The sequence below is a fragment of the Pungitius pungitius genome, chromosome 14, assembly GCF_949316345.1.
Source record: "Pungitius pungitius chromosome 14, fPunPun2.1, whole genome shotgun sequence".
NCBI classification, from domain to species: Eukaryota; Metazoa; Chordata; class Actinopteri; order Perciformes; family Gasterosteidae; genus Pungitius; species Pungitius pungitius.
The window spans coordinates 456,437-475,182 of NC_084913.1; the positions used below are offsets into that span (position 1 = coordinate 456,437).

Here is an 18,746-nt window from a genome sequence, read left to right on the forward strand (position 1 = left end):
AAATAATATATGGACTCAAGTTCATATTTAAACTTTATTTACAGAATATTAGAGTTGTGATATGGGCATTTATTTACGTCACAGTCCTTAAACACGTACAAAAATACAAATTTAGGAAAAACAGAAGTAAAGGAGGCGGAGCAGCAACTTCTTCCGACGAGTTTCTACATCAACAGAATTTTTCATATAACACTTATATATTTATACAATATTCAGCAGCTTTCAGACGGTTCATATCTATTATTGTGTTTCTACTTGCAGTTTGAAAATAAAATCAGTTTAATGTGAATCCTTGAAATGACAATGACACACACACACTTAACATTGAGAAGTTATTGCAGTTATTTGCATTTAACTTTGAATATCAGAAACGTGAGATCAAAGTAAACGCTGCAGCAGAAACGAAGGTTCAGACTGAACTCAACAGCCAATCAGAGTCTGCAGACGACCCATGAGGTCATGCTTCTGCTGTGACATCAGAGTCTGGTGATGTCAGCTGGGGTTTCCTCTCAGTCCCAGAGGAACCAGCCTCGGCATCGGCCTCCAAGCCACGCCCCCTTCTCTACTCCAGCCGCCTCCCCCTCCAGCATCTACGTCACTGCTGGGGGCGTCCGCCACCGTGGCCCCGCCCAGCTTCATCTGGAGCAGAGGGGGCGGAGCCAGGGCATCAGCTTTCTGGATGGCGGGTGCGAGGTGGGTTCCGTCCCGCATGGTCTCTGTTGGCGGTGCCACCCCCTCCTCGGAGGAGGAGTTCTGCTGATTGAGGAGGAAGAGCTCGTCGAGGAGGGAGGTCAGGCTTTCACCCTCCCCCGTCCGCCGCTCCGTACCAAGAGGGCCCCCCACGGTCACCTGAGCCCTCGGACCTGGGCACGGAGATGAGGACGGGCCCCCCCGAGTGGAGGCCTCCGGCTGCTCCTGGTCCAAACCAGTAGAGACCAGGAGGGAGGGGCGCGCTGGTGGAGGCGGCTGGGGAGGGGGGGGTGCCGGCATTGGCTGCGGGTGTAGTAGTATTTGTTGTGGTGGCTGTAGTATTTGTGGTTGTAGTTGCAGTATTTGTGGTTGTAGTTGTACTATTTGTTGTGTTGGTATTTGGTGCGGTTGTAGTATTATTTGTTGAAATGGGAGGATCCTCTGTACTCTACTAGAAGGTTGGAACCCCGGCAGCACGTTGAAGTTTGCAGCTGTAAACAACAGAAAAACATCAGCTGATGTCAGATGTTTCCCTTCAGTAAGTCCATTTAGTGGATGAGGAGCTCGTTCGTTAGTTAGCTGGTTTAATGGCGCTTAAGGGGGCGGAGCTGCTGCGATCTTACCGATTGGGGGGTGGTTCATTGAGGCGAGACGGATCTGCTGGTTGGTCAGGTTGGAGAGGTTAAGTGTGACGGTGGTCATGCCTACAGACAGGAAGAAGTCTTACATGTCTTGCAAATAAAAGCATGGTGAGGCAGAGCGCAGTGGCGGTGAGCGGCCGGTACCTGGTGAAGGGAACGTCTGCAGAGGACTCACTGGCAGGACCTGTTGCCCCGGCAACGCACCACGGACCAGAGACCGAATCCCTTGTGGTAACACAGCCGGCCCGGTCGCTGGATTCCTACATCGAGACAGGATGTTGGGGAACGTCCTTGGCCTTTCCCTTGCCGCTGATGCATTGTGGGATACGTCAGGAGGAGCCAGGACGGGCTTGGACATCGGGGGGACACTCTCAGGCCCCTGAACACATTCGGTGGTGGGAGGAGCTTGTGGCGCCAGCTTCTGCGGGTCGGAGGTCGGGATCGTGATGACGTGATCGGTGTCGGTCGAGCGCCCCGCTGGAGGAGCTGAGGCCCCGCCCCCTGCCGCTGGCAGCTGATTGGCTGTTGGGGGTCTTTCCCCCTTCATCTTCCTCTGGCAGGTGGACTGGTTCTGCACGTCCCTGCGGATCGCCAGAGGACTTTTACCTGCAGTCAGTGGATAAAAAAGGTTTTAATAGACTGTTAAACAGTCTGAAACAGCGGAACCAGTCGTCTTCACCTGATCGGAGGGAGAGGTCTCGGATGAAGGCGTTTCTCTGCTGCCTCAGACACGTCTTCATGCTCGTCAGTCTGGCCAACTCACTGTGGAGGGTTTGGATCTCCTGACGGGCCTGAAACACAAGAGCGTACGGCGTGGTCTGACCTGTGAGCAGCTGATGCTTCTCATGTGTGCAGTGCCTAGAAAAAGAAGACCCCCCCCCATGGCTGTTTTCCCCTTTTGTTGCTTTCTACATGAAATCATGATCAATCTTTTTTTACAAGAATTTGTTATATATCACTCACACCAGTGTATTCTACATATAGATCTTTATATAGGACATATATTAGTACTATACATATTTGTCATATATGCTATCAGCGGTTTTCATACGTCATGAAGAAGAGGAGGGTGTTTCTGGTACCTGGTCCAGCAGAAGTCCCTCTGAGGAGCAGGTGGTCTTCATGACCTCACGCAGACCTCTGAAGGACGCCGTGAGGCTCAAACGGCTCCTGGAGACACAGAAGCAGCAGCATGACTCCAGTATTCAGAGCGCTGATGAAGGGCAACAACAGGTGGATCATCTCACTCAGAGTCCTCGTTGCTGACGTCCGGCCGACAGCTCTCCTCCGCCGTCTCCATGGCGACATGCCGGTCCTCACCCTCCGCCTGGCGAGACGATACGTTCCTCACGTCAAAACTCATGAAACGTAACCCCATCAATTCAAAGAGCTCTGCAACGTCAGCCTCGATGACGGATCGTTTGGTTTCATGAAATCAGGAATCATTTATTCCCAAAATATGTCAGACATACAAGGAACTTGACCTGGCGGTTTGTCGCATTCAACATCCGACGGACAATAAACAACATGGTGTGAGAAGAGTACAATATACCATACGACATTATTAAATACAATAATTATTATTTATAGTTACAATGCAAACATTTCGTACTTTGATGGCCGAGGTCACAACGCTTTCCTCGTCAGATTCCTCCGTGGACTCATCAGACGAGTCGAGCAGATCCCCGTCGCTGCTTCCTGTGACGCTGCTTCCTGTGACGCTGCTTCCTGTGGCGCTGCTTCCTGTGACGCTGCTTCCTGTGACGCTGCTTCCTGTGGCGCTGCTTCCTGTGACGCTGCTTCCTGTGGCGCCTCCCTCTGACAGCTCATTTGATCTCTCTGAGGAAGGATGACATCATTGATCTCTTATTGATTCCTGAGTGGAGGACCTCCTGCCTGACTGGGTTTCATACCTCCAAGGATGAAGCTGAGGTACTTGTCCCTCCTCTTTCTCAGCCTCCTCTTCTTCTTCTCCAGATCTGAATTGACCGTCTTCAGCAGCTGGATCACCTCCACCGCCTGACATCAAAACAACTACTCACATCGTGGAAACCAGAACATCTCACAACTCTGAGGAACGTGAACGTAAGCAAGTCTGACCGTGTTCAGCGTGAAGATCTTTGACGTCTTGTCTTCAACCAGACCGACTTCTTTCCTCAGACCTTTGAACAGCTGGAACAGCTTCCTCCTCCGAAGCTTCTCCATCACGTTGTGAAGGTGACGCTGCACAAGAACATGAGGGAGAACATCTGTAAAGAACATAGAGTCTCTGTAGATGCTTCTACAGATGAGGTCATTGTGAATGACCTCTTTCTCTCTTTCATCCATCCTGTCCAACTCTTCCTCAGAGCTGTCCGTCTCGCTGCTCCCTCCCTCTGACTCCTCTGATGGGGGGACAGGTTCGGGAGGATTGCTGGAGGGTCTGGTCTCTAAAGGGGCCTGGAATGCCCCCCCACCAGGACCTGGAGAGACAGTCACCGCTTTGACCCCGAGCTCAGCCCCCCCACTTGTGGAGGGCTTGAGGGAGATGGGGCTGGAGGAGATGTTGGGACAGGACAGGACCATCGGGTCCCTGCTGTCGGACAAGGGGATTTGGCAGGTGCCCCCCCCCGCCTGAGCCACAAAGCCAGGGTGGAGCGGGGAACTGGAGGAGGAGGAGGGGGTCACTGTGGTCCCTGGTGTGGTTTGGTTATCAGCAGGAGCCTGAAGGAGAACAGGGGGGAAGACTGGGGGGGGGGGGGGGCAGAGAGGGGAGATCGTTAAAGTCATAGAAGGTCCTACACTTCCACACAGAGACCTACGGGAGGTCTCCCATCGACCCACAGAGAGAGAACCCTCAAACACAAGGAGAACATGCAGCACCACAGACCAGAAGGTCCTGGACCCTCTGGTCCCGTAGACTTACTTTTTTGGACAAAGGTGTGGTTCTTGTTGACTGGGTTTAACTTGCTGATGGGAACCAGTTGGATCAGACGCCCGTCGGCTCTGCGGTAGTACTGCACGCCGGTCTTTGACAGGACGGGCCGCAGGAACATCATCTGACCGGTGGAGGGGGGCGGGGGGGGGGCGCATGAAGCCCGAACCGGCGAGGGAGGTTCCCTAGGAGGAGCTGGGGCGCCATTGGACGGCGGAATGACAGGTGACGCCACAGAGCTGCTCACCTGAGAGTCTGAAACACACCGGGGCAGAAAGGCCCTCATCCATTGGTCCGTGGTTCTCAACATGAGGTTCACAACCCATAGAGGAGTCACAACATCGGTCCTTTATCACAGAGATTTAACATTAAAGTGAAAGATGAGGAATTCACTCGTGACGTTGTTTTGTAAAAGCTTTTCGGTGATAAAACGTGGAATCATCAAACATTCTGTGTGTGTAAAGAACAGAAATCTACTGCGATGCTCTGAGGGAACGAGCCATGAGGGTTACCTGCAGGGGGGGCCGGCAGGGCGGGAGCCACAAAGGCTGCGGGCGGGGAAGTCGGTTCTGCACACTGCTCGTGGGGAGGTCTGCCCTTCCCGTTGGACCCCACCCGGCCCGTCAGGTATGCTGCCAGCCGGTTGGCCGGATGGAGCGCCCCCATCTTCCCCAGCTGGATCTTAGCCAGAGGATAGAGCTTCCCATTCACCTGCCAAACAGGATGGAAGCCAGCCATGAAGATACCAGAACCTGTTCAATGGTTATAAATGTTATCAAACCCACAACCTGTCGGGAATTTTCATGAACTCTCACCTGGACCAGGTGGTCTGTTTCTCCCAGCCGCTTCCTATTGGCTGAGAGGAAACCGGCGGGGGAGACTCCCGTCAGGAACGGCAGCGCCATGCTGACCATCGACTTCCTGTTCGATACGACCTCCTTCTCCTTTCTGCTGCTCAGGTTATCTGTCGATCCGTCCTCCTCCTCCTCCTCCCTGATCTCACCTTCCTCCACCTCCCGCTGCCACTCTTCAGGAGGCTCCGCCTCCACCTCCCGTTGCCATTCTTCAGGAGGCTCCGCCTCCACCTCCCGCTGCCACTCTTCAGGAGGCTCCGCCTCCACAGCCTGCTGCCAATCATCAGGAGGCTCCGCCTCCACCTCCCGCTGCCACTCTTCAGGAGGCTCCGCCTCTTCAAACCTTTGCTTCTGGGGCTCCTGTTCAAAGACACAGGCTGCGTTCAAAACCCCCCCAGAAGCCTGTAAAGCTGCCCGCTCACTGACACCTGAGTGACAGCGTGAACATTATGGGCTAGAAAACGTTTCAATAAATCATTCAGGTAACGGACAAAGCTTAGAGCTTCCTGTTTGGGGCTTCACAATAAAACGGCGAGTCGGGAGGCCTCATGGAGTATCGGGCCTCTCGGGACACCATCAGCTCATCTCTAGACCGACCTGCTGGGGTTCCCACTCCCTCCGTTGAGGGGTCTCTGGGTTGGGTCTGGAGATGTGCATCTTGTAGTGGATGCAGCGGGTGGCGGCGCCGTCCTCCACCTTGTGGCCAATGGGACTGATGAGGTAATCTCGGATCCAGAGAGGTTGGTCCAGCTGGTCCTCAGCCATGGCCTCACACAGCATCTTAAGCACCAGGTTGCGGTCGCCGGGCCTAGCCCACTTGCAATCCGCCACGATGGTCAGGCGCTTCGACGGCTTCGGCTCGGACGGACAACTGGGATGCCGAGCTGGGGGGGGCGGGGGGGTGGGAACCGGATCAGATGCTGAGGAAAAAACAAAAACCTGAATCCCTTTTTAATCCACTAAAGACTCTCCAACGGATGGACCAGAACCGGCAGGACGTGTCAGATCAGAAGAGAACCAGCAGGACTCTGCTCACAGACTTGAGAATCATTAGTGATCCATGTGTCGGTCTAAAAGGATCCAGAACATTCATTTACTGATCGGTTTAGATCAACACACCTGGTTTAGTCTTTGCGCCCTTTTGTCTCGAAGGCTTCAGTCGAACATCTTTAGGCTTCAACTCTTTGGACTCCTACAGGAAAAAGTCCCTCATTAACAAACAAACAAAAGCTCTTTTCCTGTGAATTGATCCTCCAATCACAGAGCTCATTACTCCGGTTAGGGTTAAATAAATAAAACTTACCACTGTGTGATCACATCTCTCCATGTGACCCTTCCTCATCCCTTTCCTCCTCTTCTTCTTCAATTCATAAACTCTTATTCTGGCACAGGTGCTTTCTTCTTCTGCTCTCACCTGGAGACACTGGAACAATATACATATTCCTATAGTTACACTATATCTATACTGTGTATATATCTCTCTCTATAATAAACACTCACAGTTTTGACAGAGGGGGGGGGCAGGGCTAATGCCCCTGGTGGCACGAGGACCGGTTCTGGATCGGAGTCTCCAGCGCCCCTCTTCCACAGAGTCCGGACCCGCTCAGCAGGGTGGGTGACACTGTCTGCCTCCTTCAGGACTACGAGTCCAAAACAGCAGGAAGGAAGCAGCGACCTTAATGCGACTGCAGTACTTTTTATTAGTAACTATTAGGTATTAGAGGTAAACTGACCATAGGCCATCTTCATCCTTCTCCTCCTCCTGCTGCTGCTCCTCCTCTTCTTCTTGTTGTTGTAGTGGTCCGGCTTGGAAGGGCTGGAGTCTGAGCCGTCCAGGTTCTTCAGGAGGACCACCTTCTGTTTGAGGCAGCTGCAGCCGAACATGCAGGCAGGCCGACCGCAGTGGCTGATCCTGGAGCAGTAGGATAGACTGGAGCAGATGCAGCCCAGCCTGCAGGCCTCATTCAGGCAGCGGGGGGCTGGTCTCCGGACCCACTGGATGGGGGCGGTGGGGTTCTCTCTGACGAAGCCCTGAGGGGGAACCAGAGGAGTCAGACAGGGACAGGAACTTAGACACGGTGTAGACACGGCGCATCTTACCTTCAGAGTGAAGAGTGACGTCAGAGCAACGGAGGCCCGGTCCTCCGTGATGCTGGTTCGGGGTCGGCCCCCCCACAGCACCCCGTCCTCCAGGTCCTTCTGCCGCAGTAGAGCCCGGGTCATCACAGGCCTTTTGTCCTTCTCGCTCTGATCGGTGGTCCCCAGTTCAGAGTCCGACTCCAGAGGAGCCATGTCCTGTGAGACGCGGGTCGGGGGGGGCGCAGGCTCCGCCGGGCTGAGGGTCTGGGACAAGGTCTTGGGTTTTAGCTTCCTCCTCTGCTTGGGTTGAGAAGACCAAGTTTGCGGTTTTGTGTGGTCGAAGTGGATTTTCTGCTGGTGCCTCTTTGGTTGATGAGGTTTAGTGACAGAGTTGGTGTTCTCCAACGGGGGGGGTACCGGGATCTGGACGGGAGGATTGTTAGGAGCCACGCTTGATTCATCAGGAATCTGCTGGGCAGGATCTGGTCTGGGATTAGTGTGCTTGGGACCCCTCCGCCTCCTGACCGTCTTGGCCTCCCTGATGGCCAGTTTGGGTCTCTTGGAGGGGGGGATGAATTGAGAGATGAGGTCTGAGGCTGGGGAGTCGGGAGTCTGCTTCTTCAGGACGCTGTCCAGGGTCCGGACGTAGCTGGTACTGCGGGTGGGCAGCTGGTAGACCACCGGCTCCGCCAGCGGCTGAGTAAAGGTGGAGGCCCGCTGGTCGATCAGCTTCCCCTCGTTCTCCAGGTACTCGTCCAACATGTCGCTGCAGAAGGCCGACAGGTTCCTGGGCAGGTCGGAACTGGGACCAGCTGACGGATGGAGGACACGTGGCATCATGGCCTGATCGGGAAGCTTTCTCCATGAATCACCTCTTTGTTTGCTCACCTTCGGGGTTGTCCAGCGCTGCTGCGGACGTGGCCTCCGGCGGTGGGAATTTCTCCCTCCACCCTTTGATCTGAGTCAAGTCTGTCGTTTTCCCGGTTCGGGACACAAATGCTGCAGAAACACCTGAAGACGGAGAACAGGGCGTTACGCTGCGTAGTCGGGTGTGAGATGTACGACATTAGCACGGCTAAACTCTTATTATTATGGAGGAAGACCCGGAAGAAGCCGCCTATACAAGGCAGGACCTCCGTCTGGAATGGCGGAGGTGACCTTGGGTGGGGGGCAGCTCGGCGGGCAGCGGATCCAGAGGGACGCCGGGCGGGGGGATGGGCAGGCGGACTCCGAGGTACTGAAGGTCTATGGCCAAAGTGGGATCCAGCAGGTTCATCTTCAGGCCAACTGAGAAAAGGCCAATGTTAGCATGAGCTACAGCTAAAGCTAAATGTACCAACGTGTTCAAAGGGTCATTGATCGGATAAAACCAGACAAAAAGCCTTTGACTGTTTACTAAATTATTCCAATAATTATTCCAATAATTAAAATCGACTAATGGTTAAAGCATCAGGACAAATATAAATGTATGTAATGTAATTCATAATATGTTGGAAAGCTTTTATTTGGAATCATTGAGCGATTGACTTTGCCAACTGGGGTCCAGTCTCCATCCAGGACCTGGTGAAACCCTCCATCCCAACATCAAGCTGCTTGTTCCTCACTGAGAGCAAAACACTGGACTAGATCTCCACTCTTTGCTGTCCTGCTGCTAGATGGTGGAAGGAGCTCTGTGATGACATCAGGACCACAGAGAGCCTTCACATCTTCACACTAAAGACACACCTCTTCAGACTAAACACCAACACACTGTAGACCTTAAACTGGACTCATAATGGTTCTGATCTAGAACTAGTTGTACATTGACTTATGTGATGAAATTACACTTTCTTGTTTCTTGTTCTTCTGAGTTGGTTTCCTTATGGTTGAAATGCACTTATTGAGTCGCTTTGGATAGAAGCTGAGTGACATGTGATGGAATGAAGGTACCTTCCTGCAGCACAGGATGGATCGCCTGTCTGTGTCTCATCTGCTTCAAGTCTTTCAGCAGGATCTCCTCAAAGGAAGCAATGGGCTCAGCTAAGCACTCTGCTGGGGTTCAAAAACATCCGTATTAAATAAGTACACTTTTCTTTAAGAGAAACTCAGAATCACAAGATCTCAGGTTTGATTGGGACATGGAACCTTTGTTTCATGTTAACCTTAGATCTGAGATATATTCACACTAAACATAGCATTACCGTTCTCAGGTGTGACTGCTGTTAGCTGCAGGTGACCTTCAGTCTGCGGCTGTGAGGCCGTTCCATCGGAGTCTGCTACGTGAAGTCTGAGGGCCTCCTGAAACATTATTTCTGTATTATTGTATTAAGTACATCATATGTTAAATTCAGTGTCAGAGAGGCTGCGATGCTACACTTTATCTCACGAAAACATATCTAATAACGGGGGAAGGTCACTGAACTTTATCGTAGTAAAACAGTCAATCAGTAGAAATATGTAATAAAAATAATCTGCTAACATTTACCCTGCCAGTATTCCAAGATTCATCATCTTGGAATACCATCTGTCTTTATGTTTGAACCAGTGAACTACGTGACCATATATGGACTGAGGATGACGAGACCAGTGTCTGTTAGAGACCTGTCACTCAGCGAGTAGCCCCGCCCTAAGGCATCCCCTGCTTTATGGTCTGTTTGACTCCAAATGTATGAAGGCAAAGTGATGTCCAATTCTGAGATCACCAATCAGGTCGCCCCCTGCTGGTCACTACACAGAAGTAGAGTCATTTCCTCATAGACGTCTATGGGAGCAGAGGAGTCGCCCCCTGCTGGTCACTACACAGAAGTAGTCATTTCCTCATAGAGGTCTATGGGAGCAGAGGAGTCGCCCCCTGCTGGTCACTACACAGAAGTAGAGTCATTTCCTCATAGACGTCTATGGGAGCAGAGGAGTCGCCCCCTGCTGGTCTCTACACAGAAGTAGAGTCATTTCCTCATAGACGTCTATGGGAGCAGAGGAGTCGCCCCCTGCTGGTCTCTACACAGCAGTAGAGTAAGTTTCGCATAGACATCTATTGGACGAGTTGCCCCATGGTGGTCACTAGAGAGAATGCAGCTTTGACTTCACTACAAATGACCACAGGTTAAACCAGGGAGGTCCGTCTAGTTGTTAGACATAAGTGGGCGTGCTGCAGACCCCAGTGGGGGGTGAAGTTAGTCTCTGTTACACATTATTGCATCCCATGAAAACGCACTGCATTGTTTGGTCTTACCTTCGATGTGAAGGAGATAAATAACTGCTCCTCAACTTCCTCCAGGTTAGGCTGCATTTTAGCATAGGTGGAGGCATCCATCTTCTCATCCTCCTCATTCACAAGCTTTTGCCGTCGACACTTCTTGTTCCTGCAGGGTTTGTCAATCGGGATCGGCGACACCGGCTGAGGAGGCTTCTCCACATTTGCTTCTTCTATTACCAGAGGCGCACAGGGAACAGCCACCACCTCCGTGTTTGAAAACTCCACCCCCATCCCGAGGTCATCGTTGGTGGAGAAAAAGTGCACAAGGTCGGCGATGGAAGGTGTCGGGGACAAGCCGTCTCCGTCCAGGGACGAAAAGCTTGGAGACAGGGTCATCTGGAGTGCGAGGGGCGAAAGTCCCGCGGGGAAGGGCAGCGGCTGCTCGTTGTCCTCAAATGACGGCACTGGATCCGGCGCAGAGGTGAAGTTGGAGGGGTAAGGAGTCTGCTGTTCGGGGTAGGACGGAGTCTGGAGAGGCAGCAAAGGTGACGTAACAGAAGCCCGAGGAACAGTTTGTGGCGGCGGCTGAAAGGTGGTGTATGAGGGGTCTGCATAGGCCTCAGTCAGGGGCAACACTGTGTGCCATTTGAACACGGACGAGTCTTCGGCGAGCTCTTCGGGAGAAGCCGCTTTCAGTGTCACTTGTGAAGCGGCAGAGTGGAGCTCCAGGTCAAACGGGACAGGCAGGGAAGGCAGTGGCTCTGGAGAGCTAGTGGGGGAAAGAGGCTCGAAGCCAAACGATGACAATTCTGGGTCTAGCAGTGGAGGATCTGACTTCGGCAAGTCGGGCGGAGACAGCAAGGAGTTTTCAGCTGGCAACTCCGCATTGTGCAGAGGTAAGAGAGAAGAGGTGGGTGAAGATGTGATGAGGGACAGCTGATAAGAGTCGGGTAACCCGGGTGGACCATCTGGGCTTCCGCTTTTGGCAACTGAATCGGAAGTGAGGAAACCGTTGGGTCCCTCCTGGTCCGTAGAGGACACAGCGCTTGAACACGAAGGACCGAAAGGTTTATCGGCGGTTTCAGCTGCCAGGGCCGTAACATTCAAAACCTCCCCCAGATGAAGACGTGGCTCACTGTGTCCAGAGGCCTGGGGGGGGTCAGGTGTTGAGTCATCACCGGCTTTGGTCCTGGGGTCAGACAGTGGACTTTCAGTGCAAGACCGGCACTCGGGTGGGAGCGCCGGTGCAGGAGAGTCTGGCTTGGTCTTGGTCAGTCTGGATTTCGAGGAGTGCTGCCTTAGAAACCGAGCGAGGGCCGGCAGAGGCAGAGGTCTTTTGTGCTGCTTCAGCTTGGCCTCTGATGGAGCCTTGGCTTTAATTTGAGGGTCAGAGTCCGCAGAGGAGTTGCAGGAAGCCACCAGAACGGAATTGCTCAGCCCAGAACAGTCCGTCCCGAGGGCGTCTTTGGAGGTCACTGAATTCAAAGGGCTGTTATCTTCTCTGACTTTCCTCTTTGTAGCAATTGTTTCCCCGCTCTTTGCAGGACCCCCATTCCCTCTGGGTTCATATGTTCCGTTGCTTCTCAAAGCTGTGGTTTTGTTGTTGCTTTGCTCAGATCTGTTGTCGATACCCAGCTGGTTCATGTTGCATCTGTGCAGCGAGACGTGAGCCTCGCGAATGAGTTCAGAGAACAACTTCTGAGCCGGACTGGAGTTTCCACTGAAGGAAACCGGAACAAACAAAAAGATCATGTAAGTGTCATGTAAAATTGATTGACAAAGCCAACAAACCAATGTTAGCAAATCACGACCAAGCATAATTTATTCTACTAATGTTTGGTATTGCGACTGACAAACCGGCCTTGTGGAAACTCTCCCATTTAAAACCATGCAACAGTGAAGATTCAACTTTATGCAAATGTCTTTTCAGCCCCTGAGGAAATTAATCAGTTGGAACTGAAAAGCTCTGGGAAGATAGTGTCTGAAGGAAGGTGCAACAACATATTTAAAAATCACTGTGTCAAGACAATTGTATGAAGGTAAACGGTATCATATTGAAGTTCTGCTACATGCAAAAGTATCAAGGTTCACTATGTATTTTTTTTGTACCACAGATCCTATATTGAGGGACGTACGCAATTATTTTGAGAGCGGAAGAAACAAAATACTTATATTCCTATACATGGCCTCGTACTTTGTTGCAAACTTGACATTCGGGACAAAATATCTGAAGCACAGAACACCATCGTAACCATCACAGCTGAAGGCTTACCCCGCACTGTCCTTGGAGGCTTTGGTGGCCGTTTGACCATTGTTGGAAGTGGAATTCCTCTGAAGGTCACTTGATTCAGAAAGCTTTGCGTCCGCAGCTTTGGTGCTTCTAGGTTTGTGGTTCACCAGCAGCGACTTCAGACTCCTCTTCACAGGATGCTGCTCGGCGACCACCGTTCCTGCGTCTTTGCCAGAAATCAACTTCAGTTTCGGGCCGCCGGAGCCGTCCTCCTTCAGCCCTTTGGCGAATGGGTTGTAGTCAACCTTTAGCTGAGAGAACCTTGAGTTCTGATAAGTAGTGACCGCCGTGAACGCAGTCTGGTGGAAAGCGAACGTGACGACAGCAGGGCCGGTCAGCTTCAGGTCTTTGGCGTCCGTGTCGCTCTGGACCACGTGCATCCGTGGCAGGTAGCGGTGCATCGGGTGCAAGACAGTATTTCCCTCCAGATCCAAGGTGCAGTTAGTGAGCTTCAGCTGGTAGAAGGACACCGGGCTCAGCATCCAGTGTTGACCCGTTGACGGTGACTCGGGGTGGGCAAACGGCCGGCTCTTCACGTGGCCCTCGGCCTTACCGGCTACCTGCCAGCTCTTACCGGTCCATCTGTACCGATTGCCATCCAGCGGCTGGATGTCCATGAACAGAGAGTACTTCTTGGAAGGCTGCAAGCCGGAGATGCGAAAGCGACAGTAGGGGAACATCCGGCTCCCCTGTTTGGTGAGGATCATCTCGGTTTTGCACCTGAAGAACTCGTTCCACATGCTGTTGTTGTCCAGCGTCACTTTGACGCCTCTGCAGACGATGACGGGCGACAGGTTGTCCGACTGAGGTTTTGAGCCAGCGGAACATTTACCGGCGGTAAGTCCATCGGAGGTCCTATTGTGTTCCTGTGACGGGAACCCTTTAGGTTTACCCGTCAGTACCTCCTCATCTTCTTCAGCGTGAGGGTTTGGCTCTGTCGCGCCATCACTCACCCTCCCCGGCTTGGGAAGGAGGAGGCATGCGGCTGGATGGTTGGTGGCAGCTGGGCTGGTTGAACAGCCCTGATGGAACACCATTGCTCTCTCCTTATAAGCCATGAAAGGCCTTCGGACATCTAAAGGGCGGGAGGATCCTGCTCGTTAAACATTGTTGCGGCGGCGGCTCAACGCAACATCCTAGAACACAAAAATTACTTTTTTAAATTAACATCATTAAAGAGGATCAACTGGTGGTTTGATGGATAACTCAAGTGAAGTTCTTCAGATACACTACATAATAAAAGTGTTGTGTCATCTACTGGTTGGTATCCTGTGTTTGTCTCTCAGTCTGGTATTTCAACACTAAAGAGGAATTTGCAAATGGATGTCAAGGAAAAACATCTACACCAAAGCGCCAAAGAGATTTGTGATGAAAACATCTGGATCTGTATTTGGTCCCGTTGTGTTTTCTACACCTCAGTGGAGACAACTGAATGAAGACGTTTGGAAAACAAAATTATGTTTGTGTATACCATTGCGTGGATATATTCTTCTACTTAGATATGAATGTGAAGCTTCTCATCACTGAGGACAAAAGTTGGAGCCGGTCGTTAAATGAGAATAACTGGTCTACTTTAAGGTGAAGATTTTTCATTGAATCACACTGCTGCTTTCTCAGCTATGATATACAATTGAAAACCAGGAGCCAACCTCTGGTTCATTAAAGTGAAGTCAAACCATCTATTAAAGCTGCATTCTGTGTAGTGACCAGCAGGGGGCGACTCCTCTGCTCCCATAGACGTCTATGAGGAAATGACTCTACTTCTGTGTAGTGACCAGCAGGGGGCGACTCCTCTGCTCCCATAGACGTCTATGAGGAAATTACTCTACTTCTCTCTTGATTTATTCCCTCAGTAAACATTGTAAACATGAGTTTATGGTCTCAGTCTCTAGTTTCAAGTCTTCTTCAATGCAGCATGATGTTCATTTTGTGAATTATGGTCCATTTAGAGTCAAACAGACCATGAAGCAGGAGATGCTTTAGGGGGGGGGGCCCTAAACGCTGATTGACAGGTCTCTACCAGTAGTATACAATAGCTGCTTCTCATTTGAGGCTGCTCATCATTCGTTGACTCCATTATGCTGTTCCGTCAGCTCCTTCAATGAAAAAATCACTAAAGTTATGAGACATATTTGGTAACCAATGTCATGTTTTTAAATAAGCATAAGATGTGAGAACAAACTGCTTAGTTGGAACATTAACTCGGTCACTCTGTTATAGACTAACTATACCTTTAGTTTAGTGGTGTGATAATAAAACTAACTTTTAATTGTGTGTGTTCTGAAGGAGAACAATGTGTGTGGTGACATTCACCTTCTGTAACATCCACCTTTTCTGAAAAATCTTAGGTTACAGTTAAATTATCTCGTACATGCAAGAAACAAAAGAACCTTACAAGTTATTATAGGTGTTTGCTGTTGCGTTTTTTTATTTACTGGATTGATTGATTTTATGATTAAAATATTACTTTTAGCTTCAGGTTCAGGGCTTCAGGACCAAATTGTATTCTTTTATTTGAAATATTATCATGCTCAGAGTGAAGCATATACATTGAAATAAGACAAATATTACCGTCTATCTGTATTTAATATGGTTTGTGGGTTTTAGGCTTTCACTGTCAGGTGCAGCATGTTGCTAGGCAACGGGAGGGCGGAGGAAAAGCAGCGGGCAGAGAGCACCCCCCGGTCGGCCGACCCGTTTGCCCGACTCTACCTCCCCCAAAGAGGAAACACTGTACCAGCTAACATCTACATGACCTTTGGGGGAAACCTCACAGGGTCAAGGAAAGATGGTCGGGGGAATTTGAAGAGTTTGAGGAAAACACAACTTTCACTAAACTACGTAGTTCTGATGAGACAGGAGACGCATGTTAGTGACCGTTCTCCTAAGAAGGACTACACAGAAGCATCTTTGATGCCTTCATGTGTCGTTACAGTGCTGAGTCATGTAGACAACCTCAACAACAACATTCAAAGTATTACTCTATTAACATTTTGCAATTTGAATGAGTTACGCTTACACGTACTTTGATGATCTGTGTTTCTCGGACATGATCGTTATATCTCGTGAACGGCTGAATAATATTTCACTATTTAAATATTACTGCCACAAGGAATTATTGGACGGAATTATCTCCTTTCCTTTCGTAAAGGATGATCCAGTGTTTCCTATGCTAAAGGAAGTAAGGAAGCATTGAAGCTCCTTTCCTAAGCATTAGAGAATTTCAACAGCTTTTACACTACTTTTGGGTCAGTTCACTCAGAGAGGAACCTTTCTAAGCTAATTTAAATTTCTATGTTATCCTGAGTTCACAACATCAGTCCCTAAACTACCTAAATAGCCTGAATACTGACTGACTCACGGTTCAGTGTTTCCCCTACCATTGAACAAGGGGCCCTTGCTCTAAATTTTCCTCCCGGGCGGCAATAACAACACACATCACTACACAATACTGCTGTGACATGATTTAAAGTCACATTTATTCATTGTTGCACACATTTTTTATGCGTGTATCACAGAATATAAAGGACTGTGGCCATAGCGCCATCACCCACATAGTCTGGCATTTAGGCCGTTGCCATCTTGTTGATTAACTATCAGAAGGAGGCGGAGCTAAGTAGCGCTGAGCGCTGACTGAGAAATTTAATGGTAAAGTTGTTAAAAATAACCAATGTAGTGAAAACATTTACATTTAAAAAAAAAAACAGACTTGTGGTAGAGAACTGTCAATCACTGTGTAGCCCCGCCCTCAAGCATCCCCTCTTTATGGTCTGTTGACTCTACATGGAGCATCCACTAAATGAACATCATGCTGCATTGAAGAAGACTAGAAACTAGAGACTGAGACCATAAACTCATGTTTACAATGTTTACTGAGGGAATAAATCAAGAGAGAAGTAGAGTCATTTCCTCATAGACGTCTATGGGAGCAGAGGAGTCGCCTCCTGCTGGTCACTACACAGAAGTAGAGTCATTTCCTCATAGACGTCTATGGGAGCAGAGGAGTCGCCCCCTGCTGGTCACTACACAGAAGTAGTCATTTCCTCATAGACGTCTATGGGAGCAGAGGAGTCGCCCCCTGCTGGTCACTACACAGAAGTAGAGTCATTTCCTCATAGACGTCTATGGGAGCAGAGGAGTCGCCCCCTGCTGGTCACTACACAGAAGTAGTCATTTCCTCATAGACGTCTATGGGAGCAGAGGAGTCGCCCCCTGCTGGTCACTACACAGAAGTAGAGTCATTTCCTCATAGACGTCTATGGGAGCAGAGGAGTCGCCCCCTGCTGGTCACTACACAGAATGCAGCTTTAACTCATGAAGCCTTGACATAACCAGAGGTCATCTCCTGGCTCTTTCACAGCCTGACAAACATGTCACTGAGCCTTTGAGTAGCAATGGCGGTAAAGTAACTTTGATACCGTGAACACACGCAGAAAACCACTTCATCAGGTGACAAACTTCCGTTACCTGCTCAGTGAAGGGCCCTCTACATGTTAAACACGTGCCACTCATCGCGGCGTGAGGCCCACCAGCTGGTAGCATGTTACCATTATTCACCAATAACACGCTTAAACAAATGTGACTCAACGTGCCCAACAACAGGCAAACTCACCCTAACTCATAGCAGCTTTAAGTGGAGACCAGAGCCCACAAGAACCCAGTTGATGTGTGATGTTCAGTTGCAGCTAGCTAAACGCAGGCCCAGTAATGGCTGACCCACGGTGCAGTAAACCTCCCGGTTCCGGTCCTGTAGAGACCGTTCACGACCACGTGCAACCTTCACAGCACACAGACTACCTTCTGTCTCGACGGTGAGCCGTTAATCCGCGCGTTACCGTGTGTTTTCCGTCGTGTAAAAGCCCCGTCGGCATCGTGGCTCTTTTCTAACTGGGGGGGGGGGGCGGCGGACATGCGGTGTGCTGGCTCCGCTACGTCATCGCCTCGCTCTTTTTACGCTTGTGCGCAGACGCGGACGCCATCTTACTGCCGCCAGACGTGGTTTCAAACCGCGGGCCCGGTTGACCTCGCGGAGCGACACCGAAGGATCTACGGTCCGTTTCCCGGGGGAGAAGAGCACACGGCGCCCGGTCCGGTGGCGGAATCTACCGGTGCGGGCTAGTTAGTGGGACGTCCAACCCGCCCGGGAGCGGAGAACCGACGCCATGACGGTTTCACAGAGTAGTTAGTGCCCTCCGGTCCGGTACCGAACGTAAAGCGGGTCAAACGGAGCTAATAACGGTTGGCCGGTAATCGATACGGTCCATCTATAAACGAGGGGGGCTTAACCGGAACCCAGCCGATGGTTTAACCCGCTGGAGGGGCGATGGTTCACTGAATGGAGCCGCTTCCCTCGCGATGGATCTTAAACCAGTTCAAGGCTTTGGAACCGGATCGCGCGGTTCTCCGCTCCGTGATACCGACACACGAGCCCTCCGAAGGGCTGCCGGAGCCCCGACACCTCGGCCGCGACCGGCTCCGTAGTAACACACCCGCAGGTCGATGCATCGACCGACCCCTTCCCGTCAGAGACCCTGAACGCACCTCTCGGTTAAAGCGCTTCAGCCATGTTATTATGTCACGTGTCACGCGTCCGCTGTGACGTAGTGCCGCGAGCTAGTCAGCAAAGTCAGACAAGTTTAATAGCAGCATTGTTTATGGGATCGATGACGTACATCCCCACATACATGAAGTCGGCGGTAGGCCGCGCGTGCACGTTCGTACGTCACTGGGGGGCGCGGAATACGGCGCATGCGCAATGTGAGTTGTGATGGAACGCGTTATTGATCTAGTGGAGATGGAGGTAAACCCTCTGCTAGCTTAGCTCCTGAGCTAACAGTTGGTCAGGTTGAACATGAAGATCAATCTGCAGAGCATTGGGTGGGTGACGTCATGGAACGTTAAGCTCCAGATCGATAGCACCAAGTCCTCTCTTGATCTCTGAAGCTTCTGTGACGCATCGATCATCAAACCGCAGGAAGTTCTCCGGTAATCCACCGGAAATAATGGTCTTTGGTAAAAATAAATATGTTCAGTACACTTTCAACAGTTCTACAGATACTTCTAGCGTTTTCATGTTATTATTCATATTTATGGGAACTTTTAA

At 50.8% G+C, this 18,746-nt stretch overlaps 1 protein-coding gene across 5 annotated transcripts; it reads right to left on the bottom strand.

Moving 5' to 3' along the window:
- Positions 1–26: 26 nt before the first annotated feature.
- Positions 27–18,299, bottom strand: mgaa (MAX dimerization protein MGA a). 5 transcript variants are annotated; one of them, XM_037486689.2, is made up of 26 exons: positions 18,185–18,299; positions 12,626–13,779; positions 10,390–12,073; positions 9,359–9,455; positions 9,108–9,209; positions 8,337–8,465; positions 8,067–8,189; positions 7,200–7,990; positions 6,833–7,130; positions 6,600–6,739; positions 6,403–6,522; positions 6,219–6,291; positions 5,697–6,019; positions 5,061–5,459; positions 4,758–4,956; positions 4,237–4,500; positions 3,639–4,057; positions 3,432–3,554; positions 3,245–3,350; positions 2,935–3,170; positions 2,579–2,658; positions 2,414–2,501; positions 2,011–2,122; positions 1,476–1,937; positions 1,314–1,394; positions 27–1,181 (listed from the first exon to the last, which is right to left on the bottom strand). In XM_037486689.2, the coding sequence occupies exons 2-26, from the start codon at positions 13,699–13,701 to the stop codon at positions 493–495; spliced, it is 8,214 nt and encodes a 2,737-aa protein (XP_037342586.2). In that variant the 5' UTR covers positions 13,702–13,779; positions 18,185–18,299; the 3' UTR covers positions 27–492. The 5 variants fall into 5 exon arrangements, with proteins under 5 accessions (XP_037342586.2, XP_037342588.2, XP_037342589.2 ...); XM_037486691.2 differs by lacking the exon at positions 18,185–18,299 and adding an exon at positions 17,256–17,542 and having other exon boundaries at positions 9,108–9,206; XM_037486692.2 differs by lacking the exon at positions 18,185–18,299 and adding an exon at positions 17,256–17,542 and having other exon boundaries at positions 2,944–3,170.
- Positions 18,300–18,746: the final 447 nt, after the last annotated feature.

Coding starts and splice junctions, on each gene's coding strand:
- mgaa (XM_037486689.2), bottom strand. CDS start 13,701: ATGGCTTATAAGGAGAGAGCAATGGTGTTCCATCAGGGCTGTTCAACC. Junction 4,957..5,060: donor AAACAGACCACCTGGTCCAG/GTGAGAGTTCAT, acceptor CCTGTTTGGCAG/GTGAATGGGAAGCTCTATCC. Junction 1,182..1,313: donor AATGAACCACCCCCCAATCG/GTAAGATCGCAG, acceptor TGTTGTTTACAG/CTGCAAACTTCAACGTGCTG.